The 24467-nt window shown below is 37.8% G+C and overlaps 2 protein-coding genes, 2 long non-coding RNA genes and 1 pseudogene across 4 annotated transcripts; 3 read left to right on the forward strand and 2 right to left on the reverse strand.

Annotated features, from left to right (window-relative positions):
- Positions 1 to 738: 738 nt before the first annotated feature.
- On the reverse strand, positions 739 to 3369 carry LOC117612810 (inactive LRR receptor-like serine/threonine-protein kinase BIR2). Its single transcript, XM_034341453.1, has one exon. The coding sequence runs from the start codon at positions 2868 to 2870 to the stop codon at positions 1056 to 1058; it is 1815 nt and encodes a 604-aa protein (XP_034197344.1). The 5' UTR covers positions 2871 to 3369; the 3' UTR covers positions 739 to 1055.
- A 1380-nt stretch (positions 3370 to 4749) lies between these two features.
- On the forward strand, positions 4750 to 5815 carry LOC117612811. The gene is made up of 4 exons (XR_004583571.1): positions 4750 to 4820; positions 5077 to 5181; positions 5313 to 5399; positions 5572 to 5815. It is a non-coding gene; the product is annotated as an uncharacterized LOC117612811 (long non-coding RNA).
- A 1702-nt stretch (positions 5816 to 7517) lies between these two features.
- LOC117612812 lies at positions 7518 to 8781 on the reverse strand. Its single transcript, XR_004583572.1, has 3 exons — positions 8713 to 8781; positions 8504 to 8602; positions 7518 to 7697 (listed from the first exon to the last, which is right to left on the reverse strand). It is a non-coding gene; the product is annotated as an uncharacterized LOC117612812 (long non-coding RNA).
- A 1612-nt stretch (positions 8782 to 10393) lies between these two features.
- Positions 10394 to 11313, forward strand: LOC117612813 (probable lysophospholipase BODYGUARD 4). The gene is made up of 2 exons (XM_034341454.1): positions 10394 to 10852; positions 11048 to 11313. Exons 1-2 carry the CDS (start codon positions 10441 to 10443, stop codon positions 11311 to 11313), a joined length of 678 nt encoding a protein of 225 aa, XP_034197345.1. The 5' UTR covers positions 10394 to 10440.
- Positions 11314 to 16323: 5010 nt separating this feature from the next.
- LOC117612809 lies at positions 16324 to 20383 on the forward strand (annotated as a pseudogene).
- Positions 20384 to 24467: the final 4084 nt, after the last annotated feature.

Consider the following 24467-nt stretch of genomic DNA (forward strand, 5'->3'; position numbering starts at 1 on the left):
CCCACTTTGATTCTAGTGGTAAGGATTACACAACTAGTCAATAACAGGTAACTGTATTCCGTGGCTCAAACAAATTATATGCTGACTCTGACTCTGTTTGTGTTTGTGTTTGTGCATGTGTGTGTATATGATGCAGAGGAAACTAGCATTGTCGGGAAAACGGAATGATACAGCTGAGGTAAAGTTTCTGTGAATATCTTAGTATTAGTTCTCTTGATCGAAATTATAGAGGAACAAAATAGTGGACATGTTACTTCGTGTCTCATAAGCAGAAAGCTCATCAGAAAAAGAAACAATTTCCTTGACAATGTTTGAGAAAACCAAAGTCGTCATCATCAGAAGAAGAAAACAGAGGTTTTTTGAGAAACCAAAGTCATCGGTTTAGAATCTAAGTCTTGGATAATTTGAAATCCTCGTGACAGGACAACAAGATTAAAAGTTACTGTGATCAGGTTCATATCATATGTGATTCTACATAGGTCTGGGTTGTTTGTTCAGTTCTGGCCTAGCAATAGTTCAGGCTCAGTTCTATCAATTATTCAGTACAGGCCTATAAGCTATTCATTGGTTCTTCTAGCCAAGACATAAATTGATCATATTCATAAACAGGGTTAATTTCTTTAAGAGTGCATTGAATCTGATTATTAGAAGGAAAAACAAAACAAACAATACCCTGTTAAAGTAGTAAAATAGCAAAATTTCAAAGAGATTGGGTAGATAAGACCCTACAAGGCAAGGAACCTTCGAGTTGCTATACTGTTGTATTACATTAAAGTTCCATTTGTCATCTTTCACACCAAACTTTTATGGGCAAAATCAGGGAAGCATATTGTAAATATCACTGGACCTCATTTGAGTATTGTTTCATATAACAAAGGGCAAACAAATAATTTATTGGGATGCAGGACCGTACTGTTTTGGTAGTTTATCGTATTATACAGCTATACTAAAAAATAGGGGAGATCACACACCATTTACATATGAACCTATGAGAACTTACCTCAAGATGAAAGTCTGTAACCATTTGCCATCCCTCTCCCCTCTTTGATTCAAACCTAAGCTGAATCTTTATCCGGCTTGCGAAAAATCAAAGGAAACTCATCATCTTGCTCAGTGAAACTGTTGTCTTTGCTCATACTCTTCAATGAATGGTAAACCTGGTACATAGACCACCTGTCCTTGGGCCGAGAAACTACACAATTACTAGCAACTTTCAGAAATTGCAAAATTTCCTCATCGTGCCCTTTTCCGCAGAGAGCTTTATCAATGGCATCCTTGGTTCGACCAGAATTTGTTAGATGATTTACCCAATCCACCACATTACCCTTAAATCCTTCCTCAACAGTGGTGACTTCTAGTGGCTTTTGCCCAGTTGCCAGTTCCAGAAGCACTATTCCCAATCCATAAACGTCCCCTTTCAGTGAAGCAACCATAGTACTTGGATATTCTGGAGCTACATAGCCAAGCTCTCCCAAGTCTCCATTAACAAAACTGCTTTCATTAGAATCAGAAGCCGTAAGCGTTGCCAACCCAAAATCCATTATCCTAGCATCAAAATCCTCGTCAAGGAGGATCACATTTGAGCATATGTTCTGGTGCATAATTGGAGGCTGACAACCGTGGTGAAGCCAAGCAAGTCCCCTTGCAGCACCTAAACCAATCCTAAATCTAGCTGGCCAATCCAATCCAGAACCACTTCCATGCAACAAAGAATACAAAGTCCCACTTGACAAGTACTTATAAACCAGAAGCTTCTCCTCCTCCACGACACAAAACCCCAAAAGGGGTACCAAATTCGGATGCCTAAGCTGTCCTAAACGGTTCATCTCCAACCGAAATTGCTTCTCACCAAGCTTACAAGTACTAAGCCGCTTAATTGCCAGAGCCGACCCATCAGGAAGTAGAGCCTTATAAGTAGTCCCTGTTCTAGATGAAATGATCACATTTTCGGGGCTGAAATTATTCGTAGCCGCCATCAAATCAGCCAACTTAACCTTCACAAGGGGTTTCTGAAACAAGGAAACTTGAGTAAGCTTGTGAGCCCTCAACCTCTCCGCCCAATCTTCTCTTCCAACCCCATAACCTCCCTTCCTCTTCTTGCTCAACCTCAAATGGTACCACCACCATAGCCCCAAAGCCAACAACAAAGAAGCCGCGGCACCAAACACCCCAGCAGCAATTATAATAGCAAGATTCTTCTTACTCAACCCACCACACTTTGACCCAAGAGGCCCTCCACAAAGCCCACTATTCCCAGCAAAATCAGCCTTATCAAAATGGTCTAAAAAAGCAGGTATAGTACCAGTCAACTTGTTATTGGCCACTGAAAACTTCTTGAGCCTACCCAAGCTAGAAAATTCATAAGGTATAGTCCCAGAAAGCTTATTATCCGAAAGGATCAGATTGTTCAGGTACTTACAGTGTTGCAGATCAGTTGGGATTGAGCCTGAGAAATCATTGTTGGAAAAGTCCAAGGTCACCAAAAATGGCAACCAAGTACAAATATCAGGAGGGATCGACCCAGAAAGCTTGTTGCCTCCAAGATCCAGATTCTGAAGGCTAGAACAGTACTCTATGTCCTTCGCAATAGCACCAGAAAGCTCCATGTCTCTGAGCTCAAGGTTTAATATGCGGTTCTCTCGATCGTTCCAGCAGGTAACTCCCACAAACTTGCACATGGAAACCACAGACGTGTTCCTGAAATCCCAAGAGACCAGCTTTCCAAGTGGGTCTTTCAGAGATTGCTTAAGGCTCTGAAGGCACTTCACATCGTCCTCAACCACAGCCCCATAAGAACAATAACAAGCACAGCTCAAGAACAATATGGCAATCCATATCCTAACAGTTACGCTAGACATTGAGCCAATCATATTGAAAAAAGCAAGGATCTTCAAGCAATTCACTATGGAACAAATGATGGGTTGTGCGTGTTTGAGGTCTAAAAGACTCCAAGGACTTATCAAATTTGCAAGTATTCTGAATCTGATTGGAAAAGTCTCAAAGGGAAGGGGCCATTGACTTCTCTTCTTCCGTGTGTTGGATGTGGGAAATTACCACTTACCACTACCAGGCCCAGGCAAACAGTCGCATGGAAATTTGGTTGAATGGGTTTTCAATTTTTTCATAAAGTAAATGAATCCCTGAATTCAATTTTCTGAGTGTATGATGGAGATTGACAATTGGACTACGGATTTTGATTAATTATTTGACTAATTGAAGCTTTGATGTTTTCAATTGAGGGTTTATTTGACCAGATGCTTTTTTTTTTGAGTTAGGTCGTCCACCTACAGCCTACAGGGGCTGCCTACTGCACCCGAAATCAATACCGTAATCTTTTGTATATTAACTCTCTAATTAGTTCGTTAGTTCATAATTAATTCTATTTTATCATCACGATTGGCCTTTAGTGCGCAGCCAATCAGACTATTGGCATATGCATCTTTGACCGCCACTAGCTTTTCCACACTAGCTTTTAGACTGGGTTGGAATTTTTTACTATTTCTATATTCATCAAATATTTTTCTTATACACCTTTCAATGGTACAGAAAAATATGTTCTTTTTTTTTTTTTTTTTCCAGTAAATCCTATATTTGTGAAGAAAAATTTAGATTCACTTGTGTCTTACAAATTCACATAATTTTTTATATGCGCATTGTTAAGAAATACGATACTGGTAAAAGACTCACTGGTATAGTAATTTGGAACAATTGCTCTCTCAGGAAAGATTGTGGATTTGAATTCTAGCATTCTTGTAGTGTGTGTGAGTTTAGTATGCTATATTCTCTCTTAATAGGAAATGTCGTAAATTACGAAACTGAAAAATTAAAAACTAAAAATGAAATGGTTATCACTCCTAAAGTTTTCTCCATTCTTACCATATGAATAGTAGACTAGAATGTAATCCAGTTAAGAGGCATCAAATGCTAGCAATTATAGATTAGGTCAGTTAGTTATGACAGTGTGTATGTTTTCTTACAACCAAGTTCGAATTGCACTCCGATAAATTAGAACAGTTCGATAAAAAAAAAAGGGAAATAGCTTAAAATACCACCAATTTTATAATTTTTTGTCAAAATACCACCCTTCCTCAAAATTTTTAAAACTACCACCTATAAATACATTTTTATTGTAAATTGATTGCACCCATATCACTTTTTCAGAAATTGGTTCTCACTCAACTCTCTTGGCTCTGTCTCTCTCTTTAGCCTAGCTCTCTCTCTCTCTCTGACATAGTCATCTTCCTCCCTCAGCCATCCAAGCTTAACTCCACAGTTCACATCCACGAGGTACTGTTCACGTTCCTTTTCTTAGAAATTTGGGGTTTTTGTGAATTTGGTTTATGATGTATGGATTTGTTTGAAATTGGTTTAGGGGTTTCTTCCAAATTGGTTTGATAGGAAGGTGATGTTGTTGTTGCTGTCGCTGACAGACTATTTTTCCTGGGTTGTGGTTGGTGGGTGTTACTGCGAATGCTTACAAGGTTGCTGATTCTCCTTCTAAGGTCTCTCTTTCTCTCTATTTCTTCAAATTCTAAGGTTTTTTTTTTTTTTTTTTTTGGGTTACTTTTTTTTGATTTCTTTTGCATACATATAGGTTTTGTGCTTGTATTAGGAAGTTAGATTCTTGTGGTTCCTCTTCAATGGCATGAATTTAAATTGTTGTGCTTCATGATTAGGGTCTGAAGAACAACCATGTAGTAAGAAAGTTGAAGAAACGTCAACAGATTTGCACCCTCGACCAACATATTAAAGAGTAATTTGGTGGTGGTCGTCTATTGGCTTGTATCTCATCACGACCTAGATAGTGGCTGTGCTGATGGGTATGTGACTTTATTTGCCTATGTCTGTTTCTAGTCAGCCGATATGTCATTGGCATATTAGTGTAGTTACCATATTGCAAGGGCTGAAATCTGGATGATAACAGCTTCTTTTTATTGTTGTTTTAAAGTGAGGTATGTATGGATCTTATGAAATTTTTACAGAAATATATTGGAGGGCAAATAATTTTATTTTAGTTTTTTTATTCCCAAATGATACCCAAAACATGTAAGCTTCACACTATGTTAATTTCTGCAGGATGGGAAAACATTGGACAATGAGTTGGAGGTTGTTAAGGGAAAGAAGCTAGACAAGGGCTACATATCCCCTTATTTTATCACCAACCAGAACAATCAGAAATGTGTAAGTTTTGGTTTGATTCAGCGATGACTATGTCTTGAAACTGTTAGAGGGCTACTTGTTAAAGTTAGTAGCACCTCAAGTCCCTTTTTGATTGATGCTGATTATCTTCAAACTTGTGTATGTGCTGATAGGAATTGGAAAATCCTCTAATCATAATCCATGAGAAGAAAATCTCAAGTATTAATGCTGTGGTTAAAGTATTGGAGTTGGTCTTGCAGGTTATCATTTCTCTGGTTAGGTTCACTAGTTTCTTCTCTTTTTATCATGAATTGGTTGACAAACTTTTGCTCTTTTTCAAAAGCAAAGGTCTTTGCATTTTGTTATATCTTTCAGAACCAAAGTTATAAAAGAAAATGGTTTTCCTCTTTGTTAATTGAGAATCATCTCCAGTTATGATTTCAGATCTATAGATAACTTGTTGTTGCTGATATTGCTACACGGGAGGAGAATAGAACAGCTTGAAAAATGTGCAAGAAGAGAGAGCTAACTCATACACCGAAGAACAAATTGGTGAAGTTAAGATCAAATTAGTAGAATTTGTGAGCTCTCCATTATTTATAATTATAGGTAGGAAGTATGTTTGTAATAGAGTAAAGATTGGTTGACTATGTAATGGATGTGTGTGTATTGTATGTAGATTGACTTAATATTGCTGTCCTATTGCATGCGTATTGTACTAATATTGCCTTTGTATTGCACACATATTGTATGCATATTGCCACCCCATTATATTGTGATGTTATTGCTGTTGTATTGCCGTTATATTGCCCTAATATTGCCTCTCTAGTGTATGTATATTGGCCTAATATTGCCATTATATTGTATGTATATTGACTATGACTCATCAATGGGTTTACGGTTTAGGCCCTACTTCATTCAAAAAAAAGACGACGACGAGAAAGAAACAACGTGCCTTTCAAAAACAGGCAGTCAGGTGCATTATAATTGCATCGTAAGACATTGTAAGAAATTATTTTAAAAAATAATAACAACTAAAAAATAATTTACCAAAAAAGGAAGGTATGAATAAATATGCAAATGCTTCGTCATGGGTTGAAGAAAAGGATGATTACATTTGGTGGTTTGATTATGTTTGGTGATACGATATGTTGTTCGTCTAAATCTTCATATATGTAATTGTTATGTTAATACTTGACACAAATTCATCTCGTAATCATCCAATTATTAAAGCTAAGTAAATGAAATGAAACAAAAGAAGAAGTCCAAAATAAACAGAAACAACAATTTCTAGCACCCATTTATCGCTTCTGTATTACCACTATATCACCAACGTATCACCAGCTTAGCGTTGATGACCATTAGTTCAAACATTATGTGATCTAATAGGGATAACTAATTTTTGGAACAACTAATGAATCTTCAAAAAGATAAAGAACAACTAGTAAACTAATGTATGCAGTTTAACTTTGCACGGGTCATAGTGCTCAACATGATATTTGGCAACCATCTCTACACTTGGTGTATATTGCAGGCTTCTATGCATTCCAAACCTTCATTCTTCTGTGATAAAACTGTTAAATTACCAAGATTTCTAACACATGGAAGTAAACAAACGAATCTGCACATTTATTTGTACATACACACTGCGTATTGCACATCTGCGCATCTATTAATCACCACACCAATGTTTCAAAGATTGATTCAGAGGGCAAAATGATTGATTACATATTTCAAATTAGTCATCTGCTCATACGAACTTGGCCCTAAAACTGTACTAATGGTAAATATACTGACATAATAGCTATTAATGAAAAATTCTAAACAAACGAGGGACTTATTTTTCTAATATTGTAGTGGAAGCATGTTAAGTGATTTTCCACATTTGTTCATGGGGGTAAAGTATATCTTACCCCTTTCTAAACATTATGAGGTTTCAAATTTCAATAACAACAGAATGCTAAGCAGAAAAGTAGAATTGCTACATAAATTATTTAGAAGGAACAAAGTCAAAACTAATTTGACAAATCTTAAGAAAGCTGTATGCTTCACTAATTCAACTAACAGATTCCCAGTGCAGGAAATGAAATATACCTATATCACATAAATTGCAAAGAAAACCACAGAGACTAAATGTTAACAATGGATACAAAAATGAGTAGAATTCAGTGGAAACGAACACATCGTTTCAAACAAGTAAACTGTTATATGTCCATAAAGAGCAACTATGTTTATATATGGAGGTGTACGAAATAGTTCAACTTCAAAATGGAAACAGTTTATGTGCCATGTAAGGCAATGAACATATAACAAGGTGAGTCTTCAACAAATTAAAAGTAGACAATTATTTTCAAACAATCTGACAGCTGCTCGAGAAAACTGAGGGAGTTAAGGCATGAGATGCAAACAGATAAACACCGTTAAGCACTCGGACGAACCCATGCTATAATACAAGCCAACAGACAACCACCACCAAATTGCCCTTCAATATGTTGGTCAATGGTGCAAATCTGTTGATGCTTCTCCAACTTTCTTACTACATGGTTGTTCTTCAGACCCTAATCATGAAGCACAACAATTTAAATTCATGCCATTGAAGAGGAACCACAAGAATCTAACTTCCTAATACAAGCACAAAACCTATATGTATGCATAATCGGTACATCTATAAATTCCCACATGCCTAAATATTAGATATCAAATCATTAGATGACTAAACAGTAAATGCATAACCTATTTGCTAATCTGTATGCAAAACTAGAAATAACTACAAGCATCAGTGTGAAACATGAAAATAAAGTTAAAAGATGAAACATGTAGATGCAAGGTAACACTTCACATTCAACTTCATAAGGTTTGTCGGCTCAATGGAACTGAGGAGGTCTTCCAGAACAAGGAAGAATGCAGTCAATAAACCCTGTAACGAAACAGGGTGTCTCCTCCCCCCCTCCCCCCCCACCAACAACAAAAATGATGTAGGGAAGTCTGTCCAACGTTGTAAATAATCAGAATCATTTATAGAAAATGAAAGAAAACAAAATGAATCTCCCACAAGCCTAACAGGCTAACACCATTAACAAGGTCTAAAATTGACTCTATATCATGTACATATATATATATATATATATATATATATATATAAACTCCATCTTTACATATTGGAACTACATCAATGTAAACCAACTAGATCGACCCTGCATCCTGAACACCACCCCCCCCCAAAAAAAGGACCGAGAAAAAAAAAATACAACTAAAAAAAAGGGAAATTAGATAAATTTTCTCCTTTTTTCCTCTTATATATTTTTGTTTTGCCTTCTATAGGGTAGTTCCAATTCTTCTTTTGTAAAAATTCAAGGCATAATACCTCCGAATTGAGCGTTCCAAGCCGCAGGGGGCAGCTGCCTTTTCCATTTACGAACTTTCAACAAAGTCACAATCTTTTGGGCACAAAACAAATCCACCTCTGCAACAAAGGCCCAATTACAATTAGCAAAAGAAATCAAAAAAAGTAACCCCGGAAAAAAAAAAAAAAAAAAAACCTTAGAATTTGAAGAAATAGAGAGAAAGAGAGACCTTAGAAGGAGAATCAGCAACCTTGTAAGCATTCGCAGTAACACCCACCAACCACAACCCAGGAAAAATAGTATGTCAGCGGCAGCAACAACATCACCTTCCTATCAAACCAATTTGGAAGAAACCCCTAAACCAATTTCATACAAATCCATACACCATAAACCAAATTCACAAAAACCCCAAATTTCTAAGAAAAAGAACGTGAACAGTACCTCGTGGATGTGAACTGTGGAGTTAAGCTTGGATGGCTGAGGGAGGAAGATGACTATGTCGGAGAGAGAGAGAGAGAGAGAGAGCCAGGCTAAAGAGAGAGACAGAGCCAAGAGAGTTTGAGCGAGAACCCAATTTCTGAAAAAGTGATATGGGTGCAATCAGTTTACAATAAAAATGTATTTATAAGTGGTAGTTTTAAAAATTTTGGGGAAGGGTGGTATTTTGACAAAAAATTATAAAATTGGTGGTATTTTAAGCAAAATTACATTTTTGTAGATGTGACGTAGTGTTCTCATTTTCTTTTTGTTATGTTATTTGGCCGAGATTACACTTTTATACAAGGGAATGATTCCTTTTCCTTTTTGTTGCACTATTTGGCCAAAAGACTACTTTCATACATGAGATTAAGTTTGTGCTCTTCCTTAATGTGTTATTTGAAGAAGGATTAGTCAATTATAAATCCATTCATGCAAGTTACCCCTGTTACACTTGATCAAAGAAATTTAACATATTTCTTCTTTGAGTTATTGATGTCAGGCCGAAAAAAAAAAAAAAAAAACTTCTTCTTTGAGTTATTAATACCAGAAACAAAATTGTACAGCAAACTAAATTTTATTAGCATTACTTCATTATTTTATTTTATTTTTAAAGTCATTAGTTTGTAGCAATAAAATAAAAGTAAATTTAGGTTTTGCCCATAAAAAAACTTTCACTTTTGGAAAAAGCTAAAGTATTTTCAAAAAAGACAGAAAAACCTCTTAACTTTCAAACCAAAGACATGCAAATGTAAAGGATTCTTTAAGAAATCAAAAAATAAATAAGGGCAATTTTGTCCATTTTGGCTTCTTTTAAAAATTTTCTCTCTCCTTTGGTTTTTTCCAAAGTCTCCCTAAAATAAACCACTTCGTTAAAAAAATAAAAAATCTATGGACAGAAGAGAGGAAGGAGAGGGATTGAACAGAGACAGGAACGATTTTGAACAAATGGAAGGTTTTTGCATAAGAGACGCAAGAGGAATGGCAAAAAAAGAAAAGAATGTAAAACATTAACTGAGTTTGGGAAAGAAAAAAAAAATTAATTGGTTAGTAAAATTAATTGTAGAGATGGTATGATAGAGAAATTTTACGTTTTGGTTGCTTTTATTGATTAAAATATATTATTAAAAGTTTTTAAAAAAGATTGGCATGTGGCAGTATCCTACTGGCTTGGGATAATCGGGTGAAAAACTGACCAGGCATCCCCGTGCCAGGAAAGTTTTTCTCCAATTTTAGAGGCTTTAAAAAAGAGGTCATTTGAATGTTTAGTCAAGGTGGGGCCAAAAGCCGCCTATTTCCCAAAAAGTAAAAGTCTCATTAATCCGAAGTTGGTCGACATTTACCAAATGGCGAGCATTAACAATTTATGGTCCTTTCGAGAACATCCGATTAAATTCGAACAAGCAACAGCCATGTCTTTTTCATATCCCCAATCCCTGTTAGCTGGTAGTTTCTCCAACTGTCCTCCTGATTTCTTCACATGTCTCCTCAAATTTTCTCGGAAAATTGGAGAAAGCCGACGACAATTCTCATCTCTGCCTTGAGTTTCATTGTCTTCCTCATCCTTGACTTTCTTGACAACTTTCTCTGCATCCTGTATAGATATATTGATGAGCTCTTTGAAGGGCAGGCCTCCTCTTGTTACTGTGCAAGCAAGGAAGAGCAGGTGAGGAATGTGGGTGGTCATGGAGAAGGTGAGCTTTCAGAGACTCTATATCAGAGGAAAAATGCTTTCAGGGAAATGGGTTTTCTTGGATTTGCCAAAAAATCCAGGAAAATTGGTGGTGGAGCAGTTGTCAATAGGTGGTCTGATTGTGGATGTGAGTCTTGTCTTTCATGGATGAATGATTGTGATCAGAAGCTTCACTTTGTTGTTAGGGAGCCCTCGCAAGGTATTTTGAAAATGCATCCCATTTACATTCTAATTGTAGATTTGGGTGGTTTTAGACTTTCATTTAGTCGCTGAGAGAGTATGGAGGACAAGAAATATTGACTTTGTGTTTTCATTTGTCTGATTTAGATTGTTTGGTGCTATCTAATGTGGCATAAGATAATCACTGATATCGTTGCCATTTCATATTTGACAGCCATCACTGATCAGGATTGCAGAGGAAAGCCAGTCGAGAATGTGATATTCTTGCATGGGTTTCTTTCTTCTTCCTCATTTTGGACAGAAACAGTGTTTCCAAATCTTTCTGAACGTGTGAACCATAATTATAGGTTGTTTGGTGTCGACCTCTTGGGAATTGGAAGAAGCCCAAAGCCCAGAGACTGTATGTATACTTTGAAGGATCATTTGGAAATGATTGAGAAGTCTGTGATCGGTCCATTTCAATTGGATTCTTGGGTATAAAACCCACAAACCAAATTATATGGATGATTAATCCATTTGGGGGGAGGAAAAGAAATGGGAGGTTGCTGCAGAATATTTACAGAAAGGGAGGAGACAGAGGAGTAGCCATGAGGCTGCAGAGATACAAAAATGAGGCTCAACACCTCTGCTCTGTACATGTTGCATATGCAACAAAGCTCCTCTCTTGTAGTCCTTCGTGCTTGGGTATAAAACCCATGAACCAAATTCTGCAGATGATTGATCCATTTTGGGGTCAAACGCACTCTCTACAGAGGATGAAGCCCCAATAAAGAAAAAGAGGTGGGGGTAAATCGCCATGGCTGTTCTAAGAACCAAAGGGCAATGTCAAGCCTCTCAGACCTTACTGTCAGCACCAATATTGAATTATGAAGTGGTTAAGTGCAGTCTAAAGGCTAAAAAGATATCAATCCAAAGTGAGGTGGTTCAAAAAGCACTAGTCTAATTCCACACTCAAATCAAGATATGAGTGAGGGTATGCAGTAGGCCTAAACCCACAAGGAGTTCGTGCTGCCTTGCTCTTCCAAATTCCACTGCTGGGTCATGTTCCGAGCATTCAAGCCCATTCCCAAAAGATATGAAGGGAGCATCAATATGGATTAATGGGTTTGTTCATCACAAGAGCCCATTAATCTCAAATCCTCAAAATCATGCTTGAGGAAAAATACAAGTGTCAATGATTGAATTGAGTTAGTGGGATCATCAAAATAGCTCAATAATTTTTCTTTGACATTGACAATAAAAATGGTACAAAACCATTCCAAATTTTCTCATGGGTGATCTACCTATACAAATTTCAATAAAATCAAATTCAAATATCTCAAACACAAATTCTTAATTAGTAGGCCTCTCTTACCCATTAATTTCTAAATTTTGGAACTATGTCGGTTTGATCCAGTCAAGGGTATGTAGGTAGTCTAGCATCTCACTAGATGTAACCACAACCAAATTTGAATCCTTGGTTTATCCTAACCAAATTCGCCCAAACACTTTATGCAAGAGCAATGAGTCATTCACTCATTGCAATTTCGAACTATGTTGGTTTGATCCCTTCAAAATGGTATGTATGTAACGACCCAGTCCTAAATAAATAGGTAAATATTAATTTATTCAGATAAAAGACCATTTTTTCCTCTAGAATATTTTATTTGGTTTTAAGTTGACTTTTTGACCGGGAAGGAATTTGAGAATTTCCACTGTACTGTTGTGTAGAGTACGGCGAGATGAGTCCGTAGACACGTAGTGGGCTCCAATTGGAGTTGTAACGAGAGAGATACGATCAAAATACCGTCAGTGGCATGATCGTAAATATTGCAAAAAGGGTTTGATAAAAGTCAGAAAAGCCCTCATCTCTCTCTCTCTCTCTCTCTCTCTCTCCTCCCTTTGCCACGGCAGCCCTTCTCTCTTCTCTCTCTGGCCACCGGCCACGGCTGCGGACGGGACCGATGCCAAAAGGACCGGCTCAGCCCCGGCGTCACTACCCGGCCCTTCCCAGACATCGGCTGCCGCTCCAGCTGCTGAAAAATGTGATTTTCAGGCAGATTTTCACTCAAACTTCATCGGCTCCAATCTCTCTCCTCCGGCCGCCTTTTTTGACGATCAAGGTATGGAAATTCATTCATTCTTCATAATCTAGCTAATGGTTGGGTAGGATTGCATTGATTCTGAACGTAGGTTTTGGGATCGCGATTTCGGCCACTTTCGGTCAGTTTTTGGGGTAGGTCCAAGAACAAAATGGTTTCAAATAGGGTATTATACCTAGGGTAGGAACCTTGAGCCGTGGTTTTGAGATTTTTCTGGTGAAGCATAATCGCTTTGGATACTCACGCGCTGCCGGCGCGTGTGGCAGTGCGTGGACACTGTAGAAATGGGGCATTGTGTCCTGATGCGATCCCTTTGTTGTCTTGAGCATGTAGGTATGCACGGATTCCCATTTGGTTACCGTTTGAGTCTCGAACGGATATTGCATATTGCGCATTATCCGGGTTCGATAGGTTGGGAGTGTTGGATGGTTTTAAATTTAATATACTTAATCTAGGCATTTCTAGGATCATGTAGGAATTCACGGATCGTGAATCGGAGCCCCGAATGTTCCGATTTAATAATTTAAAGTTTATGTTTATATTAACCGTCAGATCGTGCAATTGTGAGCTATTTGACGGCCTGATCTAGACCAAACTTGCAGGACGAGTATCCTATACCTTGTAGAACACATAGGAACTTTCGGATCGGAATTTGGAGGTCGTGGGCCCTGTGGGCCCGTTTGACCTAGTTGGGTAGTTTCACCCTTGGTTGACTGTGAGTCTTCTGAGGTAGTGTTTCCTTCCTAGGAGGATTATAATGACCCTAGTGACAGGTCTTGAGCATTGATGAGTTTTGTTGATGATGTAGGATTAGGATATTAATTTCTTGTTTTGCATTCGAGGATTATCGGATGCTATTAGAGGTTATTATATATAGTTATATATATATTTTTAAAGGTATAAAAAGAGTTTAGAATATCAGTTTGAAGTGATACACGCACTACCTTAAGTACCACCCTATGATTGTTAGGTCCTACGTGGCGTAGGTTATCTAGCGTGCGGACAGACCCCATACGTGGCATTGGTAGTATCGGTGTATGGGGAGATTATGTGATAATATGTTGAGGTCGCACGTGGCGTAAGTTATCCGGCGTGTTGACAGACCCCATACATGAGGTTGGTAGTACCGGCGTATGGGGAGATATTGTGATATGATGTTGAGGTCTCGTGTGGCGTAGGATTTTCCGGCGTTGAGACAGACCCCATACTTGGCGTTGGTAGTACCGGCGTATGGGGAGATTATATGAATAACTGTATGTGCTTGGAATCGGGTTTTAGTGGAAGGAACTAAGTGTGGCTTGATCCCTCAGTGAGGGTACGTAGGCAGCATAAGGTTATTAGGTGCAGCCGCGGACATAGATGTGATTGTGTTAGGAGGTTAAAACCTCGTATGTTGGAATTGGAAAAGTTAAATGATGTATGTTGTATTTAGTATTCATAATTCATATTTGAATTTATTGTTTGCCTTGTTTAAGGTATGAATTGATTTGATAGCGTGCTTGGTGTTTGTTGAGAATTATTGGAAGGCCGAAGGCAGTTTATGTGAATTGCATGAAATTATATTGTGCGTGCTGCCTGTTGGAATATTAAATGTGTTTTATGCAAGTTGAAAAATTTGGGAAATGATCAACTTACAGGGGAGATTCTGTTGAAATTTCGGCAGAAAGTCTAGGTCTTTAGTAAGTGGGCTCAGCATCAGGGTGATGTCTAGAATTCCACAGGATTTGTCTCGGGTTTCGGGAAATTTAGGGCGGGTCCTGTCAATGTAGGCAATCTAGAGACTCAATCTAGATGCAACCGCCCAAATCTTAAATCCAAACAAAATTGCCCCAAACACAATTCCATATTGAATCCCTATTGTATTCAGCTAAATTCACTCAAACACTTCTCAATACAATTCAAATCAAGTTTTCTTCGCAATGAGTCATTTATTCATTACAATTATTTGAACTACGAGTGGGCTGATTCCCTCAAGAGATACGTAAGCACCCTGAGGTTCGACTTAGTAGCAACTGTAAGACCAAATACACACGTTCTGTTTCTTTATGATGGAATCGAAGGGTGTTCCCTTGAAAGAGATTGTAATTAAGAGACACTACGTCTCGAATGGGTTGAATCTAAAATAATAAATCCTATTTTTTAATTAGTGATAGTGAAATTATGTTGGGAAGTTCACATTTTTCTTCAAATGTTTGCATATTTGTGGACATGATTGGAGCACTCCGGTGGGTTTCAGAATATTTTTGAATCCAGATTTTGCATCGTTGGATGCTTTTTCATTTTGGGTTTGTGACTTTTACAGCCCGATCACTTACTGCCCCAACCCCGTTGGATGCAAATTCCAAAAATTTCTGCGGAATTTGGCCGCTCTTTCTACAATGGGAACGGGTTTGCATAAGATTCTCTATCTATAATTTGCACATATGTTGTAATTTTATGTCATACCTTGTTTTCTAAGATCCTCTTCGAATTCCAAAAGTGTGTAGTTCACTTGTTATTGTCGGATCCTTTTAACAACTTAAATTTATTTAATGCTTCTTTTAACTTGCGTTATTTTACTTTTGCGGTCTTAATTTCTTCAAAACATTTCGTAACTGTGTAATTTTTGGCTGGTATACGTGTCACTTTGTTCCTTGATTAAGTGCATGCTAAAAATGAAGAATAACAAAAGCAATGTATATCAAATATATTGCTATAGATTGTGAGGGCCCACGGCTATAAAATAAAGCAATGACCAAGTCAGAAAATATAGAGATGGAGGAGATAGATAAGGTTGAAAGAGAGGGAAAGGCACGGAGTGGAATGAAAGGGAATAAGTATCACATCGGAAAATTGATTAAATAAATCACAACTTATATTAAATAAATTACAACTTATAATAAGTGATCCATTCCTAATAACACTGGCCGGACAAAAGCATCGTAGAGGTGAAGCTTTGTAGTGGGAATTAAAGGTTGATATCAATGGGCCATCTACGACAGCTGGAACGCCTTCAACGGTCGGACAAAAGCATCGCATAGGTAAAGCTTTGTAGTGGGAGAAGAAGTAGTCGATTGCAGTCTAGAATCATCTTGAGTTTCAAACGCACCATACCCCTCTAATTCCCAAAGTGGGTAAGTTTCAGGTGGGCAGCTGGCAGCTGCTGATGTGTAGGTCAGGTCCGGTGGTGGTGGAGGCGGAGGTGATTCGTCATGATACTTTTGCAGGTGTGTGTGGAGCAGGGTTTCAAAAGCATTGAGCTGGAATCCGATTCAAAAGGATAACTTGATCATTAAGCAAGGTATCTGATGCTATTACCAAAAAACCATTAAAAATAAATAAATAAAGAAAGAAAAGAACGAGATTGGGAGAGCGCGTGGCTATAAAAGAAAGCAATAAAGAGTCAAAGATATAGCTAGAGATAGAGGAGATGGATGAGGTTGAAAGAGCGGGAAAAGCACGGAAATACACGCAAGGGCCATATCAATGGGTCATGTACGAGAACTGGGAACGCCTAAAACAACACTACAGAGATAATCCGAGAGAACTTCTTGATCCATTGACGACGAACAACGACACTGCACTTAACCTCGTAGCTTTCACCGGACGCAAGGACGTGCTGGAGTTTTTGATTTCACTGATAAAAGAAGCTCCGCAGTTGCACCGTGCGCTGAGAATACAGAACGGCCAAGGAAACACCACTCTGCATGAGGTGGCTGAGTCCGGAAACCTGGACGCAGCCATACTCTTGGTGCGTCTGGATAACAGAGTTAGGGCTGAGCTTGCTAGACTTGATCTCGACCGAAACGGTGCGCATGATGAAGCTTGCTATAGACCTGCGTTGGAGATTCAGAACCAGATGGGAGAGACACCACTCTACAGGGCTGCTGCTTTCGGCCACACAAAGTTGGTCAAATATTTGGTTTCCCAAGTGGAGGATATAGAGCCGCACCTCCAAGCTCATAAACTATCCATTCTTTATATCGCAGTCATTGGCCACCACTTTGGTCTCTCTCTCTCTCTCTCTCTCTCTCTCTCTCTCTCTCTCTCTCTCTCTCTTCAAATTTGACAATTGCATAAGTCTGCACTTCACTTATAGGCACGAGTAAACATTTAATATATTTTATTACTATTATTAACATGATTTTTTTTTTTTGGGTCTGAACTTATTAACATGGCTTTCCTTCAATGCAGAGACTGCTCTTTGGTTACAAAAGAAGTACCCATTTCTTGCAGAAAGAAAGAAAAGTAATGGATTCACAAGTCTTCAATTGCTAGCCCAAATGCCATCCGCTTTCCAAGGAAATTTAGGCAAAAGCTTATGGAATAGGCTCATTTATAAATGTACGATCTACTCTATCCACATAATATTAAATACACAATAATGTTATGTGTATCATATTTACTGAATACATTGTTGATCACCTCAATGGATATGAGATCTACCTATATTACAGAGGTTGTTAATAATGTGGTCAGCAAATGTGATATAATTAGCAGCATTCTTAAATATATTTCATGAACCAAACTTCATATCGTTGTAGAGCATACCATAACATATATTGAAGGTAAAGATGGATCAATAAAAAAGAAAACATCTCTCTCAATTCACCGCAAAATTGCAGGATACCAAAACTTTTTAATTTTATCTCTTTTAATCCCTAAAATGAAAAAATCTTTCAACTTTATCTTCATTTCTTACTTCAACATACTTTAGAAAACTTATCCCTTTCAATTCGCCACAGAATGATGGGATATCAACACCTTATAACTTATATATGTTAATCGCCACAAAATGAAAAACCCTTCAACTTTACCTTCTTTTCTTACTTTAACATACTTTCAATCTTGTAAATGATCCAATCATACGTACTAAATGTAGCCTAAAAGAGGATTACCATGGATTGTAGTAGTGCCACCTTTATTTATGCAAGCCGTTCTGATTATTAGAATGCTGATCTTTGTCCTCCCCTTATTATGCATTCAGGCATTTCTAACGGTGATGATACTATTGATTCGGTCCCACCAAATCAAAACGATGACTTGGAGAGCAGGATCAACCAGCCTTGGCAATCTACTTGTTCAAAGAAGATTAAGAGTAATTGATCAAACCTTCAAAAATGGGCCATATATATATTTGTGTGCCATTTTTTTGATTTCTCAAATAATTTTATTAAGAGACATGTTTTAGGTCTACGAAGAATTTTATTTCAAGGATTTGAACCGTCTATTTTTCAAGTCTTCATTCGTAGATATTCTTGTAAAAAAAAAAAAAAAAAAGGAGAGAAAATTTGAAACCATTAAGATATCTAGTTGTGAACACCCAAAAAATAGATAATCATGGTGTTTCAAGAAAACAATAAAAGAACAACCATTTTATTGAGTGGTCAAATGAATTCAGAATCAAGTGATTATATGCAAAGATGATCTTTGAAGCAATACCTAAAAAATAGATGATTCATATCAGTGCAATACAATGCAAAATAAACCCTACAAGTTTATTTGAGGGATCTTTCAATTGACGCTTTCTGTAAGCTTATTTAAAGAAATTAACAACCTTGTAGGGCTTACCATGCATTGTATTTCAGTGATCCAAATCGTCTAGTTTTTAGATATTTCCCCAAAAATCATCTCTGTAAAGAATCACTTGAATCCAAAACTATTTGACCACTCAATTAGATTGTTGTTATTATAGTCTTTTCTTGAAGTATTGTGTTCATCTATTTTTTTGGTCCCAATTAGGTGCCTTAATGATTTTCAATTTTCCTAAGGTTTTGCAAGGATGATTTATGGTAGAAGACTTAAAAAAATAAATTGTTTAGATCATTGAAAAAAATTTGTATGGGACTCTAAAGGTGTCTCTCAAATACTATGTGAGGGATCCCTTAAATAACGTTGTCTGAGTGACCATAGTAGGGTCCATTAAAAATTTGCCCTCAACGATCCAAACAATTTATTTTCTAGTTGTTCATTCAAAGATTATTTTTACAAAAAATTAGACAAATTGCAAATAATTAAGATACGTTGTGACCATAAAAAAAGATGAGCAATTTATAATTATTATTATCAACAAACTTCTTTTCCGCACACCAATGTTCATGCCCATAAATCTTTTAAAAAAAAAAAAAAAACTAGTGATCTGAGAAATTCTTTAATGTGCTGGTCATTGCGACTTAGTATTACCAATCTTATCTTTCCCTTCATCAATATAATATCTCTCATGAATATGCATGATCATATATAACTGGTAGGATGGCCACGAATGCGTATGAAGTCCGAGGAAATGCAAAAGCAAAAAGCGCTGTTGGAACTCATTCATCTGCTGGTGGAGAAGGACTATTCATGGGTGGAAAATAAAAAAACGAACGACGTGCCAATTTTCACGGTGCCGTCACAGGAAGAAAATGCTATCTCCGGTGACGATGATGGGGAAGAAGAAGAGACGAAATCTATTCATCATAATGATACCCCATTGTTTATAGCAACCAGCACAGGAATATCACAAATTGTGAAGAAGATGCTTGAACTGCACCCTCAATCAGTTGAGGCACACGACGTAGATAATCAACAAAACATTTTTCACATGGCCATTAAGCATCGTCGGCTAGAGATCTTCAAGCTTGTGAAAAAGAGCAAATCAGTAACGTCAAGAATGGCTATGAAGATTGACCGTGATGGCAACACCCTATTGCATCAAGCTGCCTATATGGAATGTTACTCTACAAGCACTCAACGCGTAGGTGGTCCCGCATTACAATTGCAAGAAGAATTGCGTTGGATGGTGGTGAGTTATATGACTTGATTTTACTACATTAGTACAATTGTAATATTGCATTTCGGCCTCTAAAATTATTAGGGGAACATCTTCCAACATTAAAAAAAAATGTTTCTATTTGTGGCCAGCGTGTGCAAAAGATTATGCCACGTCATTACACCATGCACCACAACCGTAAGGGTATGACAGCGGAGCAGCTCTTCAATAGTGAGCATACAAAGCTTCTTCAGTCGGCACAAGAATGGATGAAAGGGACTGCTCAGTCATGCTCGACCGTGGCGGCTCTGGTGGCCACAGTGGTCTATGCAGCCGCGTACACGGCTCCTGGCGGTTATGATTCTAACGGGCTTCCTCTTGTCCGGAATTCCACTTTCTTTGTCACATTCGCCATTACCGACACTGTCTCGCTTATCAGCTCATTGGCTTCTTTAGTCACGTTTCTCTCTATCCTGACGTCCCCTTTTGAGTACCAAGACTTTTACCGTTCTCTTCCGTTCCGGCTGCATTTAGGGTTCACCCTTCTGTTCTTCTCACTCGTAACCACCATGCTCACCTTCACTGCTACTATTGTGCTATTGATTCATCTCCGAAAGAAATGGACAACGTCCCTCATTTACGTGGTTGCATTTCTTCCTGTCCCTGTGCTTGGGCTCATGCAGCTTCCTTTGTATAAAGGATTTTCCCAAGGTTTGAAATACATTTTCAAGAAAATTAGAAAGATTAAATTTTCAATTTGCCCTGCAAGAGGAAACTGATATGTATTCTTGGTTTGAGTAAGGCCTATTATTGAGTGATTATGTGTGAGCTATACAGGTTGTAGCTTAAAAGGTCAACATAGCTCTGAGTTGGAGTTCTCTCTTCTTCTTCCTCTGCGTTTTCCCCGCCTTTTATGTATTGTTCAGAAACTTTATAGGCTTAAATAAAGTGTATGCCAAACAGTCTTTATGATGTTTTTATATGCAAAAAAAAAAAAAAAAAAAAAAAAAACGAAAAAAGAAAAAAAAGAAGAGATAAGATGTTAATTGTTTTTGCCTTCTGTGCTTTCTCCATTGTATAATTGTAGTTGTAAGTGGGAACAAGTAGAAGTCACAAATTTACACTGAACTGCTTGCATAAAAACATTATGTATTTAAGATTTTCACTATAAAATAAGTTTCTAACTCTTCGGAAAACTTAGGGGGGAAAAAAAACACGCTTAGAAAAAAAAAAAAGAGCATTAAATTCTTTAAAATTTTAAAAATCAAAAGCTTGAAAAGAAAATCAACCAAAGGGAGGCCACCGATGGCAGGCTAAGGAATATGAACATTATGTATTTAAGATACAGTTTATATCAATATTGATACATCAATAAGTCAATGTTTATACTAAAATCTAATAAAATCGTGTTTGATTATTTAAGTTGTAAGGAATATAAACCGCCAAAAATATCATTGAAAACATTAGTATTTCAAAAGTCCATTTTTCATACTTAGATTTTGATAGAAAACAATTTTTCAAGTATGATATGTAGTAATCTAGGTTGGCACAACTAAATTTATGCATATGCCAACTAGATTGGCATTTACACACTAATTAATCACTTGCACTTTACAACCTTATGGTATAACAATAATGTTAGCTTTACATAACTCTTAAACAATAACATAGAATATTACCACATATATCATACTTGAAAAACTATTCTCTCTCAATATTTGAATAAGTATGAAAAATAGACTTTTGAAATATTAATGTTTTCAATGATATTTTTGACTATTTATATTCCTTACAACTTAAATAATCAAACATGATTTTATGAGATTTAGCATAAAGTATATACTGACTTATTGATGTATCAATATTGGTATAAACTTTATTGTATACTAAAATTGGATTTTCATATTTTGATTTATTGGGAATTTGATTTTCTAGTATTTTTTATTGAATCCAAATAGGGGGTACTTCCTTATTTACATGTAAACTTAAGTAATGGAGTAATATAAAAATAAATTAAAGTAAGAAGACAAGACATTTACTTAAATGGGTTTAGGATGGAAATAAGGCAAAGCAATATAAGGAAGAAGGAAAAAAAAAAAAAAAAAAAGGCAATGGGCCGATCCCTTTCAAATCTCGGCCTAGCCCGGCCCAGCACAAAAAAAGAAAAAGCTCGGCTTGAGCCCAAAAATTTAGGGCTGGGCCCGCTTGACCAGATGACAAACCTTAGGAATGGCCGAGCATTATTATAGAAAACCCGAATGAACTGACCAAATTGGACCGATTTTGGCAGTTTGGTCTGGATTTTTAATTAAAAAAATTAAAATTGAAAGAAAAATTGGTGAAACAGACCTTGAACTAGTGTCAAGCCTATTTGATTTATCTAAAAGAACCAAACTGGCAAAACACTAGAAAGAACCGGACTGGCAAAACATCGAAAAGAACCGGATTGAACTACGTCCTCCTTTATTTCTAATTTTTAATTTAAAAAAAAAACCTTTTCCACATGGCAATTTCACACTGGCTACACTTCAAAGTTGCTTTGTATTTGTATTTGAATATGGAGATTACATTGTACATGAGAGAGACATGGGGAGAGAGGCTTGAGAGCTCTAGTAAAAGAGAAATAGAGAGCTTGGGAGAGCTTTGGACACCTCTTGGAGAAGTGGCAGCTGCTGGATCCTTTGCTTGGAGGTGGTGAGCTCCCTTTTGTAGTCCAAGTAGTGGAAGAGAATGCATGGCTCTCCTTGATTTGCGGAATCTACATGGCCTCCCCCTGATTTGGGGGCCTTGGCCATTGATAAGGCATGGGAGGGGGCATGGCTAGCTACTCCTTGTTTGGTGGGATGTAAGGTATGATAAGTCAGGGTTATCCCTTAATTAGTGGGATTTGTTTAAGGGGGAAGGTGAGGTTAACATGGTGTCAACAGAGAAGCCTCTAAGTTCACAGTCAACAATAGCTTCTTAGCTGGGGACTTTCAAGTAAGACCAATGTCTGACTGAGCCGAGCACATATCTATTGAGGTGATGAGGCCGAGCCGAGCACATATCTGTTAAGGTGATGAGGACGCCGAGCACATATCTATTCAAGTGATGAGTCTGATATACATCGTGTACCCTGAGCCGAGCACATAAATTTAGATAGTAAGGCCGAGCTGAGCACATATATTGGAGATAATTTTCCTTCTCTTTAAGCATGGCGAGGCATCTTGGAGATAGTGTGGCTGAGCCGAGCTTATAAATAATGGAAGGACCCACCCCGAATTTTCCAAAACTCGAGGCGAATCCTGTGAAAATTCCCGACATCATCCCGATGTTGGGCCCACTTCTAAAGTTATACCCTTTTTCCCAAAATGGAATAAGGTTACGAGACTTTCTGCTGAAATTTCGGCAGTCTCCCCTGTACATTGAACATTTTCCAAAATTACAACCTGCATGAAAACACATTTAATATCCACAACTGGCAGCATGCACAATATAATTTCATGCAATTCACATAAACGGCCTTCAGCCTTCTAATAATTCTTAACTACCAAGCATGCTAGCAAATCAATTCATACCTTAAACAAGGCAAATGATAAATTCAAATATAAATTATGACTACTAAATTTCAACATACATCATCTAACTTTTTCAATTTCAACATACGAGGTCTTAACCTCCTAACATAATCACATCTATATCCGCGGCTGCACCTAATAACCTTAGCTGCCTACGTACCATTACTGAGGGATCAAGCCACATGTAGTTCTTCCTTAAAACCCAATTCCATACATAGGCAATACCTTATTTCATTCCTCTGTATTTCACATAATCTCCTCATATGCCGGTACAACCAACGCCACGTATGGGGCCTGTCAACGCGCCGGATAACCTATGCCACGTGCTACCATACCATACTATCACAATATCTCCCTATACGCCGGTACAACCAACGCCATGTATGGGGCCTGTCTCAACGCCGGATAACCTACGCCACGCGAGACCTGAACATTATATCACAATATCTCCCCATACGCCGGTACCCATACGCTGGTACAACCAATGCCACGTATGGGGTCTGTCGACACGCCGGATAACCTAAGCCACGTGCAACCTCAACATAATATCACATAATCTCCCCATACGCTGGTACAACCAACGCCACGTATGGGTCTGTAGCAACGCCGGATAAACTATGCCACGCGAGACCTGAACATCATATCACAATATCTCCCCATACGCCGGTACAACCAATGCCACTTATGGGGTCTGTCGACACGCCGGATAACCTACGCCACGTGCGACCTTAACATAATATCACAAGATCTCCCCATACGCCGGTACAACCAACGCCACGTATGGGGTCTGTCCGCACGCCGGATAACCTACGCCACGTGGGACCTAACTTTCATAGGGTGGTACTTGTAGTGTAACCAAAATCCGGGGAGGTACCTAAGGTAGTGCGTATAGCACTTCAAACTGACATTCTAGACTCCTTTTATACCTTTACAAACGTATATAAATATATAATTTACTTCTAATATTGTGTAAACCTCAACAATAGTCTAGCACCCAATAATCCCCATGGGAAGGTTAGATTACTCTAGGAGACTCACGGTCAACTAAGGGTTAAACTACCCTAACCCTGGTCAAACGGGCCCATGACCTCCAAATTTCGATTTGAAAGTTCCTATGGGTTCTACAAGGTATAGGACACTCGTCCTGCAAGTTTGGTTCAGATCGGACGGTCGGATGGCTCACGATTGCACGATCTGACAGTTATCATAAAATATAAATTTTAAATTGTTAAATCGGAACATCCGGGGCTCCGATTCACAATCCGT

The sequence above is a fragment of the Prunus dulcis genome, unplaced genomic scaffold (assembly GCF_902201215.1).
Source record: "Prunus dulcis unplaced genomic scaffold, ALMONDv2, whole genome shotgun sequence".
Lineage (NCBI taxonomy): Eukaryota > Viridiplantae > Streptophyta > Magnoliopsida > Rosales > Rosaceae > Prunus > Prunus dulcis.

Excerpts from the sequence above, each read along its gene's own strand:
- LOC117612810 (XM_034341453.1), bottom strand. The coding sequence starts at position 2,870 with ATGATTGGCTCAATGTCTAGCGTAACTGTTAGGATATGGATTGCCATA.
- LOC117612813 (XM_034341454.1), top strand. The coding sequence starts at position 10,441 with ATGTCTCCTCAAATTTTCTCGGAAAATTGGAGAAAGCCGACGACAATT. Across the intron at positions 10,853-11,047 it reads TGTTAGGGAGCCCTCGCAAG|CCATCACTGATCAGGATTGC; the intron begins GTATTTTGAAAA and ends CATATTTGACAG.